Source organism: Equus quagga, chromosome 22 (genome assembly GCF_021613505.1).
Source record: "Equus quagga isolate Etosha38 chromosome 22, UCLA_HA_Equagga_1.0, whole genome shotgun sequence".
Classification (NCBI taxonomy): domain Eukaryota; kingdom Metazoa; phylum Chordata; class Mammalia; order Perissodactyla; family Equidae; genus Equus; species Equus quagga.
Window position 1 is genome coordinate 23,405,750 of NC_060288.1, and position 21,158 is coordinate 23,426,907.

The 21,158-nt window shown below is 41.3% G+C and overlaps 1 protein-coding gene across 2 annotated transcripts in view; it reads right to left on the bottom strand.

Moving 5' to 3' along the window:
- Positions 1-21,158, bottom strand: part of SNX25 (sorting nexin 25) — a 127,930-nt gene that overhangs the window by 35,047 nt on the left and 71,725 nt on the right. For both annotated transcript variants that reach the window (XM_046648755.1, XM_046648753.1), the window contains exons 7-8: positions 6,600-6,781; positions 865-996 (exon numbers count right to left, since the gene is read on the bottom strand). In XM_046648755.1, coding sequence (XP_046504711.1) covers positions 865-996; positions 6,600-6,781 — 314 coding nt within the window. The remainder of the gene's footprint in view (positions 1-864; positions 997-6,599; positions 6,782-21,158) is intronic.

A 21,158-nucleotide genomic window follows, 5' to 3' on the forward strand; every position in this document is an offset into this window, starting at 1 on the left:
AGAAGAATTAAAACCAAAAGAAGATTTGCAACAGTTGTTAGCTCAGGTGCCAATCTTTAAAAAACAAATTAACAAAGAAAGGCACTCCTAAGAAGATTTAAAAATACTACGAGACTGGATTTAGTGCCTTAACCATGTAGTTTGTGATTTACGATCTATTTTAAGTTAGTATTCAGTTCTAGCTGCACTCATAGGAAGTGCAAATGAGTAATTCACTGTACACAAAGATTTGTGGTTATTTTAATAAGCCTCTCAAAATATATGTATTATATATAAGTATTGTTATGGATATTTCTATACATATACATTTATATTTCACATTCTTTAATTTAATTCTTAAATATATACTGAGAACTTGCCAAGTGCAAAACACAATGCTTACCATTGGGTTTCTCACTGTAAGAGGTATCTGTAACCAAAACTGTTTTTTGTATTCCTTAATCAAATTTAATGACATAAAAGGAAAACAGTAGTGTAAAATAGGCACATTACAAATTAAAAACAACAAGGTTACAAGGTTAAGGTGTAGGTGACAAGACCAAATTTATTATAATAGCAATGTGGATATCTATATGCCTTTTTATCATGTGTTAAAAGATAACTACCTGAAACTAAATTCAATCTTTTGGTACGTGTATCAATCATTCTTTCCCTTGACTATACATTCAAAAGCACCTTTTACAAAAAAATCTAATTTTATTTACCATTATGGGCTAGAACATAATGTCAATATTATATTTGGTTTAAAATCTTCTTCTAATATATACTTATCTTACAGCTTCATTGAGAAAGACAGATACACTGCCTAACATGCAAGTTTTCACCAGCTAGTGATTAATAGTCCTTTGAGCCTACATATACTACCTTGTTAGCACTCTTTAAATATTCCACAGCCTCCCAGAAACCAATCAGAGCTCTCTTGTCCATCCTTTCCATGTACATTCGAAAGTGATCTCGGTAGAAATTATTGGCCAAGATATCTTCAAATTGAAGAATCTAGTAAGGGAATTTAAGAAAAAGGTTTTAAAAATCAAATTTTAAAAATCAGTTTGCTTTAACTTCCAATGTATTAATTTCTATATTCAGGAAAAAAATGCCTCCTTTTTTAAGGTCATAGTCAACATAATATAGCAATTCTCTCACCTTCCTAAATTTTAAATGGAATAAAATTTATTGAATATTCAACATGCACATATTCAATAAATACCAATTTTCTATTCATTGTTCACTCATTCAGCAAAAGAATTTATTTGGCATCTACTCTGTATCAAACACATACATTTCTAGGAAATGGAACAGATAAAAATTCCTGCCTTATGGGATGTATTGCTAAAAGTAATAGGTGCCAATAATAGAAAAACTGAAGAGAAATGTGTAGAAGATCACGAAGCTGGAGTCCAGGAATTTGGCATTTTTGCTTTCCATCCTATTATGATGAAGCTGAGGAAATCTAAAAATGATTTTATATCTTGTCCTTCTGTTGACAATACGACATTCCTTAAAAAAATCTTTTTAAGCCATTTTAATTGGTCCATAACATTCCATTGTGTGGATGCACCAAAATTACTCCTTTGTTTACTATTTTGAATGCTTACAGAAAAAGAAAAACCACCATCTAAAGAGACAGCGGGAACAATCTTGAGCACGGGCTGCCGTAATATGAGAGAGCAGATGACCTTCAGAATAATTCATAACTCAATTAATTAGGAGAAATGCCTCAAATTAATTTAGAAGGAATTTAAGTCCCATATCCTTAATTCTTAATTAGTAATAAAAAATGACATCTAAGTATAACTCAAATGCAATTAAAAGAAAACATATTTCAAGATTCTTAAAATAAATATTGTGGCAGTTGGAAAATTCTCAGAGATGTTACCCATAAGATCTTTCTAAACTCAAGCGCATATGATGAGGTGCATTAAACTCTTCTGTCACTGACAGTAAGCTCTCAATCTGTTTTGTGGGCAAAGGGGGCAGGCATTTTTCTAACAATTTCTGGTGACTAATTAAAGAGGATGGCCATCCCTTGCTACAGATCATTAATAATGAGTTTCTATGAACATTTCAGACCATTAGTATTTAGTTAGTTTACTAACTTAGGGAGATCATCGCTTGTATCTTTATGCAAACCCTACTAGCGAAGCATCTTGAAGTACAAATCCTAACTGCATATGCTCCAAAGAGGCTTGAAGGAACCCACATCAACTTTGGCCAGAGACGACAGATCACCCAGAGAGCTATCCATTTTTAACATAGAGAGGAGCTGAGCAGGAAGGACATTCAACGAATTCTATGGAAGTCTTCCCAGCAAAATTTCACGGATTTTAATGAATTCCAAGTTAGATACAAATTCATGTATTTACAAAATCAAGTCCAAAATATCTTATGAAATATTAACCCTTTTTAGATTCTTTTATTGTATCTAATGAACACTCTATGTTCACTTCGATAAGTGCAAATATATACAAATAAATGACAGTAAATATATCTCAAGTCTAATTAAGCATCTGCTATATCTCATACCTTGGCTGGTTTAAATTAACCAAGTTCTCTATTCATTTTTCCTTTTCTTGAAGCCTGCGTGAGCATTTCACTGTGTAACACCTACACTAATGGTGTGGCTCTGGGTGAAGAGGCTGAGTAGACAGCACATTTCGGAGTCAAATTCGTTTATTTGAGATTAACTCAATCTCAATTAATTTGAGATTAATTGATCTCTAATTCTGACATTGCTGTGTGGAAGTAGGAAGAGAAGGCCGAATAGGTCAAAGTTGACACTACTGCTAAAATAATGATTTTTTAAAAAAAATATATAGACAATATGATAATTAACATTTACTAAGGGTTTCTACAGAGCAAACACTGTACTCTTGCTTTAATTTATTTCTGCTACATTTTCTTTCTTTTCTGTCCTGAGACCTCTGGTAATTCTGGGAAGGGTGTTACCAAAATCAATGGTCTCCAAGTAGGAGACAAAAATGGGTCCTGGTAGATGATATGTGTGCTAAAGCCCATAGAGTATTTCAGGCTAGAGGGCAGCCTACGAAGGCAGATCATTCTTTATTCCCCTTCAGGGATTTTTATTTACTCCTTTTTCACTATCTCCCAATCCCACTGGATCCAGTTTCACAACACGTATTTTATAAACTTAGTTTTGTGTGGATTACCTGTTAACCAGCTGGTTAACCTTTCTCCAGGAAATATATCCACTAAACACTCAAAAGTACCAGGGCCTAGAAATGTTCTCTTAAAGCACCCAACATGCTACCAAGAGTGACCTCGGCCAGGATTCTCTAGTTGGAAAATACCCACAATATACTCATGAGAATATCTACAGCACAGTAATGAGAATATGCAGGATTAGGATCTTGGGAATGACGTTCTATCCTAAAAGGAGAGATCGCAACTGGATTTCTCTTACGTCGATCTCATCACTAAACATACTCCCTTATAATTAATGCCAAGTGTGGTACTTATGCTTTTAAGTGCCTTATTTAACAGTTTCCATACCATATAGGGTATGTCCAATTATCTCTATTTTACAAATGGAGTACAGAGAAGCTCCATAAGAACTCCTGCAGAAACAGAGTCAGGGAACCTTTCCACATTCAAGTTCAGAGTCCTGGGCTATACTCACTAATGTTCGTTTGGGATTGGCCTTGCGGATCAAATACAAATTGGTATGAAAACTGATCCTAAAGGTCAGACATTTGCTATCACTAATTTCCAAACCCTATATATTTTCATTTCCTCTTTTCCCTTTATTTTTTCTTAAACTCCTCCTTCCATCTTTCCATTGTGAGGCCATTTTGGAGGAGGGGGTTGCTATCTTGAAAAAAAAAAAAATGCAATAGATTTTTTCTTTTTTCATATTGGGATGAAAAGCAAGATAGGAAGGTAACACCAAGCAGTTAAAATTGTTCAGGCCTTGGAGTTAGACATAGCTAGGTTTGAATTCTAGCTCTGCTACTTTCTAGTCCTATGAGCTCTGTCACTCCACCACCCTGAGCCTCAGTTTCTTCACCTGTAGAATGGGGATAGCACCACCTACTTTACAGGCTGTTGTGAGACTTATTGAATCACAACAGACAACAACAAAAACTCATCAGTAAGAGCCTGAATCAGGATTTTGGCTAAAAAAAAAAAGATAACGACAGGTGCCAAAAATCAGGGTAGTTAAGAGGCTGCTTTCTAGATGAGTAAACGTGAATTAAAGGATTAGATCAGTGAGTCTCAACTAGGGTGGAGAGATTACAAAGGGGCATGAAGAAACTTTTGTGGGTGATGGACATGTTTCCTATCTTGACTGTAGTGAACGTTTCATGAGTATATACATACGTCAAAACTTATCAAACTGCACACTTTAAATATGTGCAGTGTATTTTATGTCATTATACCTTAATAAAGCTGTTTAAAAAATATTCCATCAAGCCTTGACAACAGCATTGGAGATCAATGATGTACACAATGTTTATACTAAGGACCCACCACATATATTGAGTCATTTTTCTATTTATAGATTACTGGAGTTGATCTGCTAATGTTTTCTTCAGGAATTTTCTGTTTAAGGTCATGAAGAATATTGGTCAGTAGTTTTCTTCTCTGATAATGTTTTTCTCTGGTTTGGTATCAGAGTTATGCTGGCTTCCCATGATGACTTGAAGAGTTCCCTTCTCTTCCATTCTTCGAAAGTGTGTGGTTAAAATTGATATTACCTCTGCCTTAAATGTTTAATAGAATTCACCAGCGAAATGATCTGAGCCTGGAGTTTTCTTTATAGGAAAGTTTTAAACTACAAATTCGTTTACTTTAATACATTTAGGCTACACTCAGATTTTCTATTTCTTTTTGAGACCGTTTTGATAATTTATGTTTTCAAAGGAATTTGTCTATTTCATTTGAATTGTAAAATTTATTGGCTTAAAGTTGTTCATAATATTCCTTTGTTATCCTTTTAACGCACATAGGAGCTATAATGATGTCCCCTCACTCATTCCTAATACTAGTAATTTGTGTTTTCTCTCTTCTTTTCCTGGTCAGTCTATCTAGAGAGTATAAATATTATTGATCTTATCAAAGAACTGCCTTTTGGTCTTGTTGATTTTTCTCTATTGTTTTTCTGCTCTCTATTTCATTGATTTCTGTTATATTATTTCCTTCCTTCTAGTTATTTTACTTTTAATTTGTAGCTTAAAATGGGAGATGACTGATTTTAGACCTTTCTTCTTCTCTAATATAAGCATTAAACACAGGAAGAGGACCTCATCTACGATAAATGCAGCTAGACATTTATTTAAGACAGCTGAGGAGGAGGAGGAAGAGTGACAGTATTCAACCTGCCAAATCCACTCTCTCTGATCTTTGCCAAAAGGTGAAGTTTTCACTTTGGACCACAAAGTCAAAAATCACAGAAAGGTGTATTTGTTACGAGCAAAATAAACAGAAATCCAGCAGTTAGGGGACTCCTCTATTAAACCAGAGGTGCTCAGGGTTACATTTGTGCCACTTGTGCAAGATGCTGCAGGAGAACTCTGGCTTGGGCTAGAATTGGTCCAAGTTAGAGCATAAACTTTCCTGAAGAGGCTCAAACAGAGACTGGGCCAGGAGCACGTGAAAAGGTAAAAGTTTATCACTGGAATAAGGAAGAAGGAGAAAGCCACAGATAAGCATCTGAAATCAAACTGAGAGTTGAACAGGAAAAGATCAAGAAACTAAAAACCGGAATAGGCTAAGTTAGAGGCTGTCGCCAGAGCTAAATTATACTGCTGTTCGCTTCTTTGTGGCCCAATGCCACCTTACACAAGAGGAGTTTGGAGTTTGCCTCAAAGTCCTGTTCGCAAGTGATATAGCCCAGCTCCTCAGGGAGCACTGTGGCCGTTTCCTGCAATCTTATCACGCACTAGGTCTTGGGAGACAAGCTGGGTCCTTGAGAATCAGGGCCAGTACCGAGGAAAGGCTAGAAAGCACTTTCCTAAGCTCCATGATTTGAGGACTCGGTATGAGACGGCGCAAACTTTTGTTGTACAAAAGCAGTCCGTGATACATTATGGTTTGGTGAGGAAGCACTTAGATTTGTGAATCAACTAGATTCAAGTTTTTATCTAGTTCTGCCTCTTCTTATCTACGTGGCCTTCACTAATTTACTTAAACTGACTGTTTCTTCACCTGTAAAACGGGGATATCAAGTACATATTTCATAGCATTGTGCTGAGCACTAAGTAAAATAACTTATAAGACACCTTCTACTCCACAGGTGGTTATTCCATCCAATTGGTAATGGGTAACTGGATTGGGCCTTTGCAAATATAAATATGCTCATCTGGGATTGTGGGAGGGCAAAAGGGGGATGGGAAAATACACTCAGGCATGTGAGCACATACATACACACACCCCATGCCTACCAACCTACCTACTACCAGTCACAGAAGTCAGGACTCCAAGAAATATAGCTCTTTGACTCATAAAAACAAACACATGAGTCTATGTTCTGAACATATGTCTTAAGTTAAACATCAAAAAGTTAAAAGACTGTATATGTGATTACATCAGTGTTCATAACAGACATGAAATGGTCAAACCAAGAAACTCCAGAGCTCTACCTTCTGGCTTTGAGGCCCTTCCCCCTCATCCAAGGCCCCATCGTCTTGCTGGTCATAGGCAGGGCCTCCCAGGGTTCTGATTCTCTTCTCACATTGCTTCTTTGCCACAGTCAGCTGGTTAATGTACCTTTTCATGTTCCTGGCCCTCAGGAGATCAGCCTTCATTGCAGCAGTTTCTTTACCTTGAATGGGATGGATGGACAGTACCCAGTCAGAGGACAAGGTGCAAGAGAGGGAACACAACAACGCTGAACCAGATTAGTGTCTGATGTGGTACACTCTGAACAACAGTGGGTCCTAAACTAAAGAATAGAATAGAACAGAATAGAATTCATGCTAAACACACATACTCTCACATAGAAATACCAATTTCTTAATATAATTTCTAAATATACCTCTGATAAATCTTACTAAGTGTAAAACATAAAAAAAACTCCTCTGTACATGTATACTCACAAATCGATGTGCTTATGTATGTTTTTAATATCTTTATATGTATGTATATGTATGCATGGTCATTTATAAGCATGGATTGAGTGCTTGATAGGTGTCAGGCACTGGCTATGCACTTGGGATCAAGACCAATTGTTTGATCTCATGGAACCTGAGTCCGGCAAGGAAGAAATCCAAAGGTAGCATGAGCAATTACAAGTGTAAGATGGGCTATAAAGAGAAAGTGTAGGCACCACTGAACTGCTTAACAGGAGATTCTAACCCAGGTTTCCCGGAGGAAATTACATTCAAACAAAATGAATAAGGAGGGGAGTGAATAAGGACAGAGAGCAGAGCTTTGGAGGAAGTGAAAGCAAGCCAGTATAGCAGACACAAAAGCAGTAAAGAGGGATCCAGAATGAATCTGGAGTAGTCAGAAGCCAGAAGATGTCTCTTAGTCCAAAGAAAGAACTTCGGTCTTTAGCTCAAGAGCACTGAGAAGGTTTTAGTGGGTTTTAAGAGTATGCCAGCCATGGATCTATATTTTTAAAGATTACACAGGCACCAGGATAAATAGTGGTAAGGTGAAAGACTGCAAGTAGAGAAACCAGTTGGAAGATCATTGCAGTAACTGAAGAGGGAGATGATGGCCTAAAATAGGGTCACGGCAATGGTAGAAGAGAGGACTGCAAGGATTTCAGGATGATTGAGAAAGAGAGGGGCTGGCCCAGTGATGCCGTGGTTAAGTTCGCATACTCCGCTTCAGTGGCCCTGGGTTTGCCGGTTCGGATCCTGGGTGCAGACCTACACACTGCTCATCAAGCCAATGCTGTGGAGGCATTCCACATACAAAATTGAGGAAGATGGTCACAGATGTTAGCTCAGCACCAATCCTCCTCACAAAAAAAAAAAGGAAAGAAAGAAAGCGAACTAATAGGATCCAGTGACTGACTGGACAGCGTAGAGGACATGTTGCTGAGGAATGTAATGAAAACACAGGTATCCAAGATGGCTCCCAAGTTTCTGCCATGAGCAGCCATGGAGATGGTGGCACCAATTATTGAATCAGGGAACATGAGAGAAAAATCAGGCTTATGAAAGATCATAAGTTCAATTTTGGACCATGTGGCAGATGATATTGTCAAAGATGGCCGCAATAATATCTCCCATCTCATAAGCTCTTTTTATGATGTCACTTTGACAATCTCCCTCTGAGAAGTAGGGTTCCTTTCCTGGAACCTGGGGAGGTTTGTGATTATGGAGGGGGTGATGCTATGAATTCCAAGACTAGATCATAAAAAACCATTGACTTGACGCCTGAGCTGCCTCATAAGTCATACAACAGCCATGAGGTTTCTGCACTTTGAGGAAGCCTCAACCATCAGTCTATGGAGACATCACAAGGAGAGGCTCCCAGATCACAACGCTAGCTGAGATCTCAGCCCACAGCCAGCACCAACTTGGTACCATGTGCATACGCCATCTTGAAAGTGAACTGTCCAGCCCAGTCAAGCAGGGATGTCATCCCTGCCACACTCTGCCCAAACTGCAGCTTCATGGGCCAAAGAAATGACTGTTGTTTAACACACTACGTTTTAGGGTGGTTTGTTATGCAGCAAAGGGCAAATTGAGTTTGAGGGCATCTGAGCTATCTAAGGAGAGACACAAGGTGTGGAGTTCAGAAGTGTTCAGCTCTTGCATGGTAACTTAAGTCATGGGAGTAGGTGACACAACTCAGGAAGAAATAAAATGATCCCAGGACATAATCTAAATAAACCCTACATTTAACGGTCAGAGAGAAGAAGAGAAGCCGACAGGGAGAGTGTGAAGGAGAGAGTGCGGGTTACCGAGAAGCCGAAAGAGAGAGGATTTCAGCAAAAGGGGAGAAGCGGTACCTCTCATCTATTTCACTGCGACAGCCTCCTAACTGGTCACCATGCTTTCACCTCTGCCTCCCCTTCAGTCTTCATCTCTAGATAGCAGCCAAGGCAATCCTACCAAAACCTGAGTCAGACCATGTCACCTCTACCCAAACACCTCCAACGCACCCCCAGTTCACCCACAGCAAAAGCCAAAGCTCTCACACGGGGCCGTACGCACTCTGGCCTCAGCGTCCCCTCTCTCACCTCATCCCCTCCTACTGACCACGCCAGCCTCACTGGTCTCCTCAACGTTTCTTTTCTTGTCTTTTTAAAATAACAGCTTTAGTGAGATATAGTTCATAGACCGTTCCATTCACCTGTTTAAAGCGTACGATTTAACTGCTTTTAGTACATTTAGAGAGTTGTGCAACCACCACCACAATCACTTTTAGAACACTTGCATCACCCCAAAGAGAAACCATGTACCCATTAGCCGTCACCCCCCCAACTTCTCAGCCACGGGCGTTTTTATAGGGCTTTCTCTATGGATTTGCCTATTCTGCACATTTCACGTAAATCACATCTTACACTACGCAATCTTTGGTGACTAGCTTCTTGAACACACTGAGAAGCTCCTGCTCAGGGCTTTTATACTTGATTTCTCAGACCAGCCCTTTCATCCCCCGTATATCTGCATGGCTTGGTTCCTCACCCCCTTCAGGTTTCAGGGAAGACCTCCCTGGCCACCCTATTTCTAACTGCAACCCCCTCCCTACAACAACATGACTTTTCTCCCTTTCTGCCTTACCCACTCTGGAGTGCATACTGCCATACTGGATATCCCACTTAATTCTCCTGTAAGTACATCCTCATGAAGGTCGGCATTTTGTTTTTTTATACACTGCTGTATCTCCAGCACCTACAACAGTGCCTGGCAACACAGCAGGAACTCATTAATTATTTGTTGAATGGCTGAATGAGTTGTGTCAAATATTACCGAGAGGTCAAGAATAATACCACTGACATTCTGCTGAGTGCTTACTATTATACCAGGTATTGTGCTCTTTCTAGAACTTTGGCTGTGAAGGTGAGAAACAGGGTGAGTGCCCTCACCTCCCACTCTCTAACTTACTCCAGAATGGTTTCTATCCCTCCCCTGCACTAAATCTGTCGTTGCCAAGATCACGAGTGACCTCCAGGTCAAACCCAGTGGAGAGTTTTCCATAGAAGTCTGGGGTCAGGGTTAGATTAGAATTCTGGCTCTGGGGCTGGCCCCGTGGCCAAGTGGTTAAGTTCACGCGCTCCGCTGCAAGCGGCCCAGTGTTTCGTTGGTTCGAATCCTGGGCGTGGACATGGCACTGCTCATCAAGCCACGCTGAGGCAGCATCCCACATGCCACAACTAGAAGGACCCACAACGAAAGAATATACAACTATGTACCGGGGGCTTTGGGGAGAAAAAGGAAAAAAAATAAAATCTTAGAATTCTGGCTCTGCCACTTATGAGCTATGTGGTCTTAGCAAGAACTTTCTAAAATTTAATTTAAAAACCTTTACAGTGGGTTTTTTCCCTTAAGTTGACCCTATACAAAGTAAAAGCAAAAAAACTTAAAGTTAATTTTTAAAAATGACTAAGCACTGAGCATCTCCTTTGCACACACAATCTTAAGGCAGGGGTTGGGGTTGAGAGAAGGCTTTTTTTTTTAAATGGGAGAGAAATGAGCTGGTTTTAATGCTGATGAGAAGGAACCAGTTGAGAGAGAGAGAGGTGATAGACGAGGCAAGGAATCCAGAAGACAGGTGAAGAGACTGGCTGTGGAGAAGGCCATCTCCTGCACTGTAGTAACAGGGACGGCAGAAGAGATGGATATAGATACAAGCGAGTTTGGAGACTGGTGGCTGGAAGCTGGAGCAGTTCCCTTCATAGGGATTCTGTTTTCTCGAAGTAGTGAGTGAGGTTATCTGCTCACAGGGAGGCGGGTAAAAAGGGTGAGTGGTCAGAGGCTTGCAGAAAGTGAAACCCACTGTGGAATACAGAAGAGCAAGCTCACTTCAGGAAAACACGGTAAGACTGTGTTAGGCAATGTTCAGGGCCTAGATGACTGCCAGATAAATGTAAATATTCCTAGGCAGGTCCAAAACACTTTCCGGAGGTGAGTCATAAGATGCTTGGCTTAGAATGGAAGTACCAATAATAAAAGAAGAGGGTCTGTGTTTTGTTTCTTGGCGCCCCTCAAACTGGAGTCTAAGTAACGTTTCACACATCGCATCAGAGACCCCTAACACCCTAGGATCACTGTCACCTCTCTCATATCTCACTCAGCCAATTTGTGCAAATGCTTAAAATAGTACCTAGGCAGGCTGAACAAATTAATTTAAAAAACACAGACAGGTACCACAAAAGATTTTCTCTTTCAGAAGCAGCTTTTTCCACTATTTATCACAGAGGGATCACAGGCAGCCTTCAGGTCAATAGGATGGTCTTGTTCAAGGGGGTCTGCCAGATACCATAGGATGTTTTTCCATATGTGTGCTGTGGAGATATTTTCATTGACTTCCACAATGGTTTCTCGACTTGTCCTATGCTTGGCTGACGGGGAGGCCCTGACCAAGGAACTTACTAGCTCAGCATTCATCTCAAGAGAAAAAACAGTACTTCAGAGCCCCCTTAGTGAGAAAATAAAGGTAAATGTAGTCTGCCCCCAAATTAGTCTATTGCAAACTAGGAAGCTGTGTGTGCATACCTAAAAAGATACACGCTCAGAATGGCTAATTTTTCAGAAAAATACTTTTCGAACATATATCCTTAAACTCTAAATTTTGTGCACAACATTTAAATTACCCTAAAATCGAGGGACAAAAAGCCAAAAAGCCACCTCTCATAAAATAAACCCAGACTGCAATCTTAATTTTGGGTTAAAACAGGCTAATAGAGAAAGAGACATATATAGGAAGAAACTGACACACACTTATCAACACCCAAATTCTTCTCCTGAAAGCTTAAAAGTCTTTCTAAAAGGACAAAAACTAGACGTAAATTCCAAAGGGGAGGAAGAGAGAATAAACCTTCCCCTAAAACCCAGCTGTGGGGCTGGGAAAAATGTCCTCGTGTTCTGCTTGGATGTTCCCAGCTCACGTGAGTACGTGGTGTTTGTTAAAGGGCAATACAATGCCATTGTCTGATCACAAAGCTTGTTGCTGACAAATCCAACAGCAGCTTGTTGCTTAGACAATTCTGCTTATTTCTGCTTCAGAAAACTAACGGCACGTTCAGAGCTAAACGACTAACATGGTGCTCATGCAGCCTGTGCGTCGGCTGTGCAAAAATCCTTGTAAATCCAGCCACGCAGATGAATACACTTCTTTGTGACCTGAAAACCCATTCAGTCAAGAAATGTTCAGATCAAGAAAAGTACAGGCACGCGGGTGTGCGATGACACACTGTGGCCCAGCTCAAGCCAGATTCACATGGCTGTTTCTCTGGAGAGCCTTAGGTGACCCCGTGCATTGTTAAAAACTGGGCTAATCACACCATGTTTAATCTAGCTTAAAAAATGAGGTCCAAGATGACAAACAGTGGCAGGGGAGACACTGGATGGCAGTGGCTCTTTGAACTGGTGCCAAGATGAACACATAAGTGACATAATATTCTAAAGCAATTAATTGTAAACATTTACTATTTTTCCTCCTAAACAGTCTAGATTCTACTGAGGTCAGAACCAACGGAAATGGGTTCATTTGCTGAAAAAGGTATTTAGATTAGATAGTCGATGAACCCTTTTGGCTACAAAGACATTACAGTAGACCTACAAACAACATCATAGAATTGCTTTTTGCTATAAACCTCTGCAGGCTACGGTTCCTCCCTAACCAAGTGAAGGGACCTGCAGTAAAACCAAAACACCAGGGGACAACTGGCAGGTACTATTTCTAATGAGGCGAAGGAGAGTGAAGTCACTTACAGTGCAAACTAATGACCAGAAACGGCACAAGTACAAATGGATTGTAATGACATCACTATAGTTTCAGGCATTAATAAATATTAATAGCAAAGGACTTTTCTTTTGTCATAACATGCCGTCAAATTTCAAGGCACATCCCAACGGCAGCACGCTCAGCAGGTGGATCGAGGAATTCAACAGATAACACAGAGCAGGGTTTCCCAACCTCGGTACTACTGACATGGTGGGCTGGATAAAACTTTGCTGTGGGGGCTGTTCTGTGTCTTACGGGATGTTTAGCAGCAGCCCTGGACTCTACCACTAGATGCCAGTAGCATTCCTTCCCCAGATGTGACAACCAAAAATGTCTGCAGACATCGCCAGATGTCCCCTGTCCCCTGGGGGACAAAATGTACACCCACCATCCCAACCCAGTGAGAAGTGCTAATGTAGAGGTCCAACCTCTGGGACAGAGAAGGAGACAAGGCTGCACATTCATCCCCATCCTCCAACTCCCCAGCACGTGGTCTCCCCCTCAGGATGCACATGTCTTCCTGCGTCCCTCAGGGACTCGAGGTAAGGAATTAAGGGAGCTCTTCCCTGGGAAATGCCACGCCTCCATCCCTCAACCTGGACCCACACTGACAGACTAACGAGGCTTTGAGTCTGTCTTGTACATTTAAATAGAAGTTTTCACAAACTCCCTAGCAAGGAGGGTTCAACAAACAGGTACATATGTACTTAGGGACTAGTCAAGTTTCAGAACGAGAAATGGTGCTTGACTTCTTGACAAGAGACTGACAGCAATTCTCAGAAGTGACTAATCACCACTAAATTCCTGAAAATTATCTGAAAATCACCTCAAAAGCTGCCCAGCAACTAAAAAAATATTTACCTTACTCTTCAACTTGAGGCCGGTATGTTCTTTTTTTTTTTTTAATAATAAATGAGATTCCCGTATCAAACCAAATACCTGAGATTTCACAGTCTGAAGTGTCCCTCCACGTTCATAGAAAGAATATTTAAGGAATAAATAGAAATCATCACAGGAGTTGATGGTGGAACCACTCATGTCCTAATGGGAACGACTACAGACCCTCCCCGTGCACAGCCCAGTCAGGTGCGCCCACAGCAAACCTTTTAGTTCCTTCCTTTAAATGCCTCAAGTGCTGAAACTTTTAGCACTTCCTTTGGCTTAAGGCCCTCTACCATGCCTGTAATACATTTTTTTTTTTTTTTTAAAGATTTTATTTTTTCCTTTTTCTTCCCAAAGCTCCCCGGTACATAGTTGTGTATTCTTCCTTGTGGGTTCTTCTAGTTGTGGCATGTGGGACGCCGCCTCAGCGTGGTCTGACGAGCAGTGCCATGTCCACGCCCAGGATTTGAACCAACGAAACACTGGGCCGCCTGCAGCGGAGCGCGCGAACTTAACCACTCGGCCACGGGGCCAGCCCCAACCTGTAATACATTTTTAAAGTAATAATGTCATAGCAACTAAATCCACACATGATATTACTAGGAGAACCCTGCTCCCGAGTTAGAACGATGAGCTGAACAGATACGAAGACACACACTCAGGACACAGGTCTGGCCAGTGCAATTTCTAAGTGTTCTGCATGACTCTCATAACATCTACCTATGTGACTGAGTAGTGTAGCAAGAAGAGTCCAGGACTGAAAATGAGGCGACTTGGGTTCAAATTCTGGATTTGTCTGTGGCTAGCTAGTTCTAGTCACGCCGGGTACAGTGTGTAACGTCTCTGGAGCTGAACTTTATTTGCATAAATGCAGGGGTCAGAATATATGATGACCAATGTTTTCCTGGGGGAGAGAAGAGGGGGTAGCCTTGGACATAAAATGATGAGACTAGAGAGAGTGTAATGGAAGTGCCCTGAGCCCTTAGTCCCTCAAGGCAGAGGCTGGGTGGCAGCTGGGCAGGAGGCTGGCACTGAGGCTTCAGTGCTCACAGTATGAAGGCTGGGCGGAGAGAAACCCTGGCAAAGGCCCCTTAGCAATGGCCTGGCATGTTTTGTCAGTTTAGGTGATTCATAAATTAGCAATCGCCTGCGTCGAATTACTGCAATGCTGGAAAATCAGATCACATCAAAGCATTAGAAAGGACTCTGAGAAGTCCTCTGGAGTCTACAGACTAGTTCCCTTCTTTCAGGCAGGGACACCTTTAAATCCAAAGTTAGACAAAGAAGCTACATACCATCTTTAAGGAAATAATTCCTACTAGAAGTCATTATGGTTCTTATCAGCAAGTAACTGTGTGTGTGCGTGCACGTGTGTGTACATATTGGACATATTCTGAAGTTCTCCTACAGTTCTACTTTATATAATCAATTCCACAACTTTTTACTTATACTCTAAGGAAAATAACATGCACAATTTTCCCAAACTCTCCTAACCTATACTATGAGTGCATCACTCCCAAGTATGTACTATTTACATACAGCAATTCCTAGCAAACTCAAATCAATGTCATGTCCTTCATTGTGGTCAGCTGAATCAATATTACTCTTAAATCACCTTAACTATTCCTGACAACATTTCAGGATGCAGAACAGCAGAAAAGATGGCTTTAAAAGGAGCTGAAAAACTGGGTTTATTCACATCAAACTGCAGGGACAATTCAGCACACGTCCCATTACAACTAGAATTCCTATACTTGGCCAGTATCTCAGTTTATTCAGGCGGCTATAACCAAATACCACAGACTGGGTGGCTAGAAACAACAGAAATTTATTTCTCACAGTTCTGGAGACTGGAAATCCAAAATGCGGGCGCCAGCATGGTCGGTCTCTAGGGAAGGCCCTCCTCCGGGCTGCAGACGGTCCTCTTGTTGCTGTGTCCTCACACAGTAGAAGAGGCTGGGATGCCTCTGCAGCCTCATTTGTAAGTCACTAATCCCATTCATGAGGGCCCCATCCCCGGGACTTAGGCACCTTCCCAAGGCCCCACCTCCTAATATCATCATGCTTGGGTGTTAGGATTTCAACATAAGAATTTTGGGGGGACACAAACATTCAGACCATAGCAGCCAGCTTATTTTAATGGACCATTTCTCAACTACTCTGGCTGTTCTGATTGTAAATAAAAAGCTAGAGAGTTAGGTACTAAAACGCAAACATGGAGACATCAGTGGTCTGGATCATCCACAGCAATGGTTCTCAAAGGGTGGCTCCTGGCTAAGTAGCATCAGCATCACTGGGGAACCTGTGAGTAATGCAAACTCAGGGCCCACTCCAGATCCACAGAATCAGAAACTGTGGGGTGGGGCCTGGAAATCTGCATTCTAACAAGCCCTCCGGGTGATTCTGACACACACTATAGATTGAGAACCACCGCTCTACAGGATTAAGTCCAAATGTCTTAGGATAGCTTACAAGACCCCTTAGGATAGGTCCCGTCTTCCTATCAAGCCTCATCTTTTGACTAAGTGCCAATCTCCAGCACAGTACGTCACTTGATATAACTCATACACTGAGGCTGTTTCACAACTGTCTTCTTCGTCTATGCACAGGTGGTCATCTACCCACACCCACCTGACAAGCCCCGAAGGGAAGGAGAGCCACTCAATCTTTCTGACTCAACCCTGGTACTCGGAAGGGAAAGCCTTTCTTCACCTCTGTTCCAGGTAGAGCTGACCGCTCCACACCTCTGTGCCACTACGGAATCCTGAACAAGCAACCTCACTGCATTTATCAAGCTGCACTGCAATTTTACACGTGTGTCTATCTGTCTCCTCTTCAGATCATGATCTCCTCAAGGTCACAGACAGTTTCATCCTCGCATAGCTGTACCTCACACATAATGGCACTGAAAAAATGTTTGTTGAATGACTAAAGACCTACTTCTGGTGATTAAGATATCCTCCAGTATACATTCTCTACTGACAGGAGGGGTCCTAAGAACTCACAAGCTCTCATATCTACCCAGGATCAGGGGAGGTTGTCATCAGAGAAGAAGGATACCCTAGAGATAAAATATCAAGGGTAAGGAGGAGTTACCTAGGCAGAGTAATATTGAGGGCAGAGTAGCATCCTAAGAAAAAGAAACCGAATGTGCAAAGAATATGAGGCAGGAGGAATCAGGGTGTGTTGAGGAAAGAGAGCAGTTAGTGTGGCTGGAGTACCGAGAGAGGGAGTGGAATGGCAGGAGATGAGGCTGAACACAGAGACGGGGGCCAGGTCAAGCAGGACTCTGAAGGCCCCATGGCAAGGAGTTTTCATTCTAAGAACAATGCGAAGACACTGAAGAGGTTTGAAGCATGGAGACAACATGATAAAATCTGTATTTTTTTTTTAAATCCTTACGGCTTCGGTATGAGAAATATATTAAACAGGGGCGGGAGTGGATACAAGGAGAACAATTAAGACGCTATTGCCATAGTTCAAGAGCGACTAGTGGTGGAAGATGGTGGAGTGGAGAAAGAGGACAGAGCTGAGACATACTCAGGAGGCCAACCCGGCTGATGATAATGGAGTAGATCTAGTACACGACAGAGAAGGAACGGTCAAGGATGACTCCTAGGTTTCCGACTTATATGAATGGGTGGTGATGCCATTCACGGAGACAAGAAACTACAGAAGATGACCACTCATGTGGGGCTTTGATTTGCACATTTTCATTTGGAGGTGCCTTTGAGATATCCAAATAAAAATGCTGAGTAAGCAGTAGGTAAGTAGAAAAGCACAGACTAGAGGTTCTGTAGGTAGAAATTTGGAGAGTCATCAGCACACAGATAAGGGAAAGATAAGACTAACCCAGGAAAGAGTAGAGAGCAGGGCTACCCAAAAGCACTTGCACGATGATGGAAATGTTCATTCTGTGCTGTCCAGTACGGCAGCCACATACGGATACTGAGCACTTGAGATGTTGCTGGTGTGAGCGAGGAACTACATTTAAAATTTTTATTAATTAATTTGAATTTAAATAGCCACATATGGCTATTGGTTACTATATTGGACAACACAGGTATAAAACAGTAAGAGCGTTAGGAACAAATGTTGAGGAACACCAGCATTTAGAAGCTGAATAGAGAAGAATAAGCAAGCAAAAAACAAACAAACAACTAGAGTGAGACAGAGCGTTAGCCAGGGCAGGTGAGGGTTCAGGAAGACACGAACCGTCAACAATGTGAAATACTGCCGACGGTCAAAGGAGATGAAGACTGAAAAAAGTTCACTGAAATCCGCTAGCTGGATTTGCTGAACTTCCCAAACTCCAGGACCAACAAGCACTTGATGTTACCAGGGGGTAAAACTCAGGCCTCAGTCAATATACTTGGCCAGGATGAATGATAAAACAAGGTCAGAGGCAAGAAAAGCTTCCAAGCAAACTAAAACTTCTGAGACTAATTGTTCCAAATTGTTCAGGATGTATAAGCTTGCTCTAAGAACCTCTTTGCCTAATTATACCTGATGCAATTTTTCTTACCCACAGGAAAAGGATCTGAGTTAGACACTCTCAAAAATTTTTTTATATTTGTGTGATATCATTTACTTTCCCTAGAATTGTATCAGCAGTTAAAGCAGGTGAGACACTGTAAAGACTTTAAAATCATATAATATTTTTTTTTTTTTGGTGAGGAAGATTGGCCCTGAGCTAACGTCTATTGCCAGTCTTCTTCTTTTTGCTTGAGAAAGATTGTTCCTGAGCTAACATCTGTGCCAATCTTCCTCTATTTTATGTGGGATGCCGCCACAGCATGGTTTGATGAGCAATGTATAGGTCCGTGCCCAGGATCCGAACTCACGAAATCTGGGCGACCCAAGTGGAACAAGCAAACTTAACTGCTATACCATTGGGCCAGCCCTGATACCTTGTTTCTTAAAAAGACCAAAATTCCACAAGACAAAAGCCATCAAGAAAAGAACCAGACTGAAATTTCTACCTTGTTAAGGAGAGTAGTTTGTTCCCCACTTAAGATAAATTAATTTACTGTGAAACTAAAACACATACAGAGTTTTATGTGGATTTGCTGGAGTTTGTTAAGCCTCAGAAGCCTTATTTTGAACTTCCTGAATATACAGAGCAAAGAGGTCCTCAGGCCTGCCTCTGTCATCCTGAGAAAAGGCAATGCAGAGTTAGCTAGTTAATTCCTTAAGGTTTCAGAGGGTAACCCAGTCAGGTAATTTCTCCCAATTTGTTATATGGCATTTTTCCTTTAAATCCTCAAAGTATTTTCACAATTGCATATCATTTCTTAATCATCAACGATTACGACTGAAAAAGACTTGCCAGAAACATCTTTATATGCAGGAACAATATTATATTTACAGCATATATACGCTACATTCATGAATAAAGTTCTAATCTCCAGGCTGAATCCTAAAAAGTCTTAGGATCTTCCATCTGTTCATCCTTTTTTTAATCTTCTTCAGTTCCCCACTCACAAAGAGAATGTGAAAATGAGAAACAACATTGGAAATGAAACTGCTTACAAGTGCACACACAACCGGGGGCATCACTACACGGTCACACTGAGATACACAATTTCCCAGGTTTAAGGAAAGCAGCACAGACAGGAGGGGCTTGTGGCATGAGGTTAACATACACATGCTTTTCCCTGATTCTCTGCCTGATGGCATTTTCACTAGATCACACTGTCTCTAAAACACAAAGATCTCCAAAAACAACTCAACGATTATATTCGGGGAAGCCTTTTACTAATAAAAACCGAACTTACCTTAATGACTTTTACTAGGAGGAAAAAAGCCCATACATTTGTTTGGAAATAAATAAAAGACCAATTTGAGAAAGAATGAGCTACAGTAGCTCTCTATAATCAGTTTATACAGTAACCTTCTGACAGCCACACATCAAAACTCCAAAGGTCACAGAGAAAACAAGAACTGCTTCCTATAATGTCCAATATGTTGCTGAATATTCACTTAAAAGAAAAAGTTAAGGAAAACTGGGAATGCTAAACTTGATCTTCCTTCATTATAAAAATGTATCTGCACTTAAATTATAAAGACCTAGTTATTTAAAATTGAAACCACCTACATATGAACTGCGAGGTGAGAGCAGATGGTATTATGAATTAAGGAAGTCACTTCAGACTGTTAATACATTGTTCCCCTCTAATAATGCGGAACACAGCACTAGCTTTTCAAAGATACTGGACTTGGAGATGGCAGAAATAGCAGACTGTCAACTAATATCTCTCTACTGGTAACTTCCAAATATTTCTCTTCAAGGTTGCTCTCTCTCCACAGCATGCATCCCAGTTAGAAATGCCAAATGGGGGGCTGGCCCAGTGGCACAGCGGTTAAGGTTGCACATTCCGCTTCTTGGTGGCCCAGTGTTCACCGGTCCGAATCCCGGGTGCAGACATGGCACTGCTTGGCACGCCATGCTGTGGTAGGCGTCCCATATATAAAAAAAAGTAGAGGAAGATGGGCATGGATGTCAGCTCAGGGCCAGGCTTCCTCAGCAAAAAAGAGGAGGACTGGCAGTAGTTAGCTCAGGGCTAATCTTCCTCAAAAAAAAAAGAAAAAAGAAATGCCAAATGGGCACTTTTCTATCCTCTTGTCATCCCAAATACAGAATGCCCAAGACCAGTGAGCACTCTCACCCCTAAACCAGCCCCTTTATACATTCTCTGACTCTTCCAGTGTCTATACTGAGAAACTCTTTACAATCACCTAGACCACTCAATCTAAAGACTGAAAACACTGAGTCCTAGAGAAATAAAAGGACTTGCACAGGTTTCTTAGGAAGCTGGCAGGAGAGCCTCACTCGGACCAAGGTCCCCCAACTCCTGCTCTCGCACTTTTTCTTCTATACTCCAAACCTCATCTCACCAACCTGAAGCAATGGGACATACCAGAAACAGCAGCCACCAGAAGTTATGATCTCAGCCTAATTTAACTTCTCTAGACAGCAGGCTGTACCAGCCCTATAATCTCATCACCTGATCCATACCCGTATCTGAGCAGCCACCACGGAGGCTGTTTTTCCTTCATCATCTTCCTTATCAATCCCTTCCTTTCCACGCCCATTATCCAGGTCCTGGACTACTGTACTGCATTCCTAGACACTGCATCACCCTCCTAGATGGAATACTCCAAAAACTGTCTTTAAAGATTTCAACTAATCAACGCTTTCAACTTTTATTTCCATTTTCCATATGTGATTGCGCATTATGTTGTTTCTCCAAATCTGTTAGGGCCACAACGTGCCTACACACCTGATCCCTAAAGGAAGGACCTTTCGGGGCCCAAGTAAAGCCTCCAGGTGCTAGTCTACTTGGACGTTGACGTAAGCCAAACGAATCAGAACCCTGGAGCCTAACGTGAAGTCACCCTGGCATGGA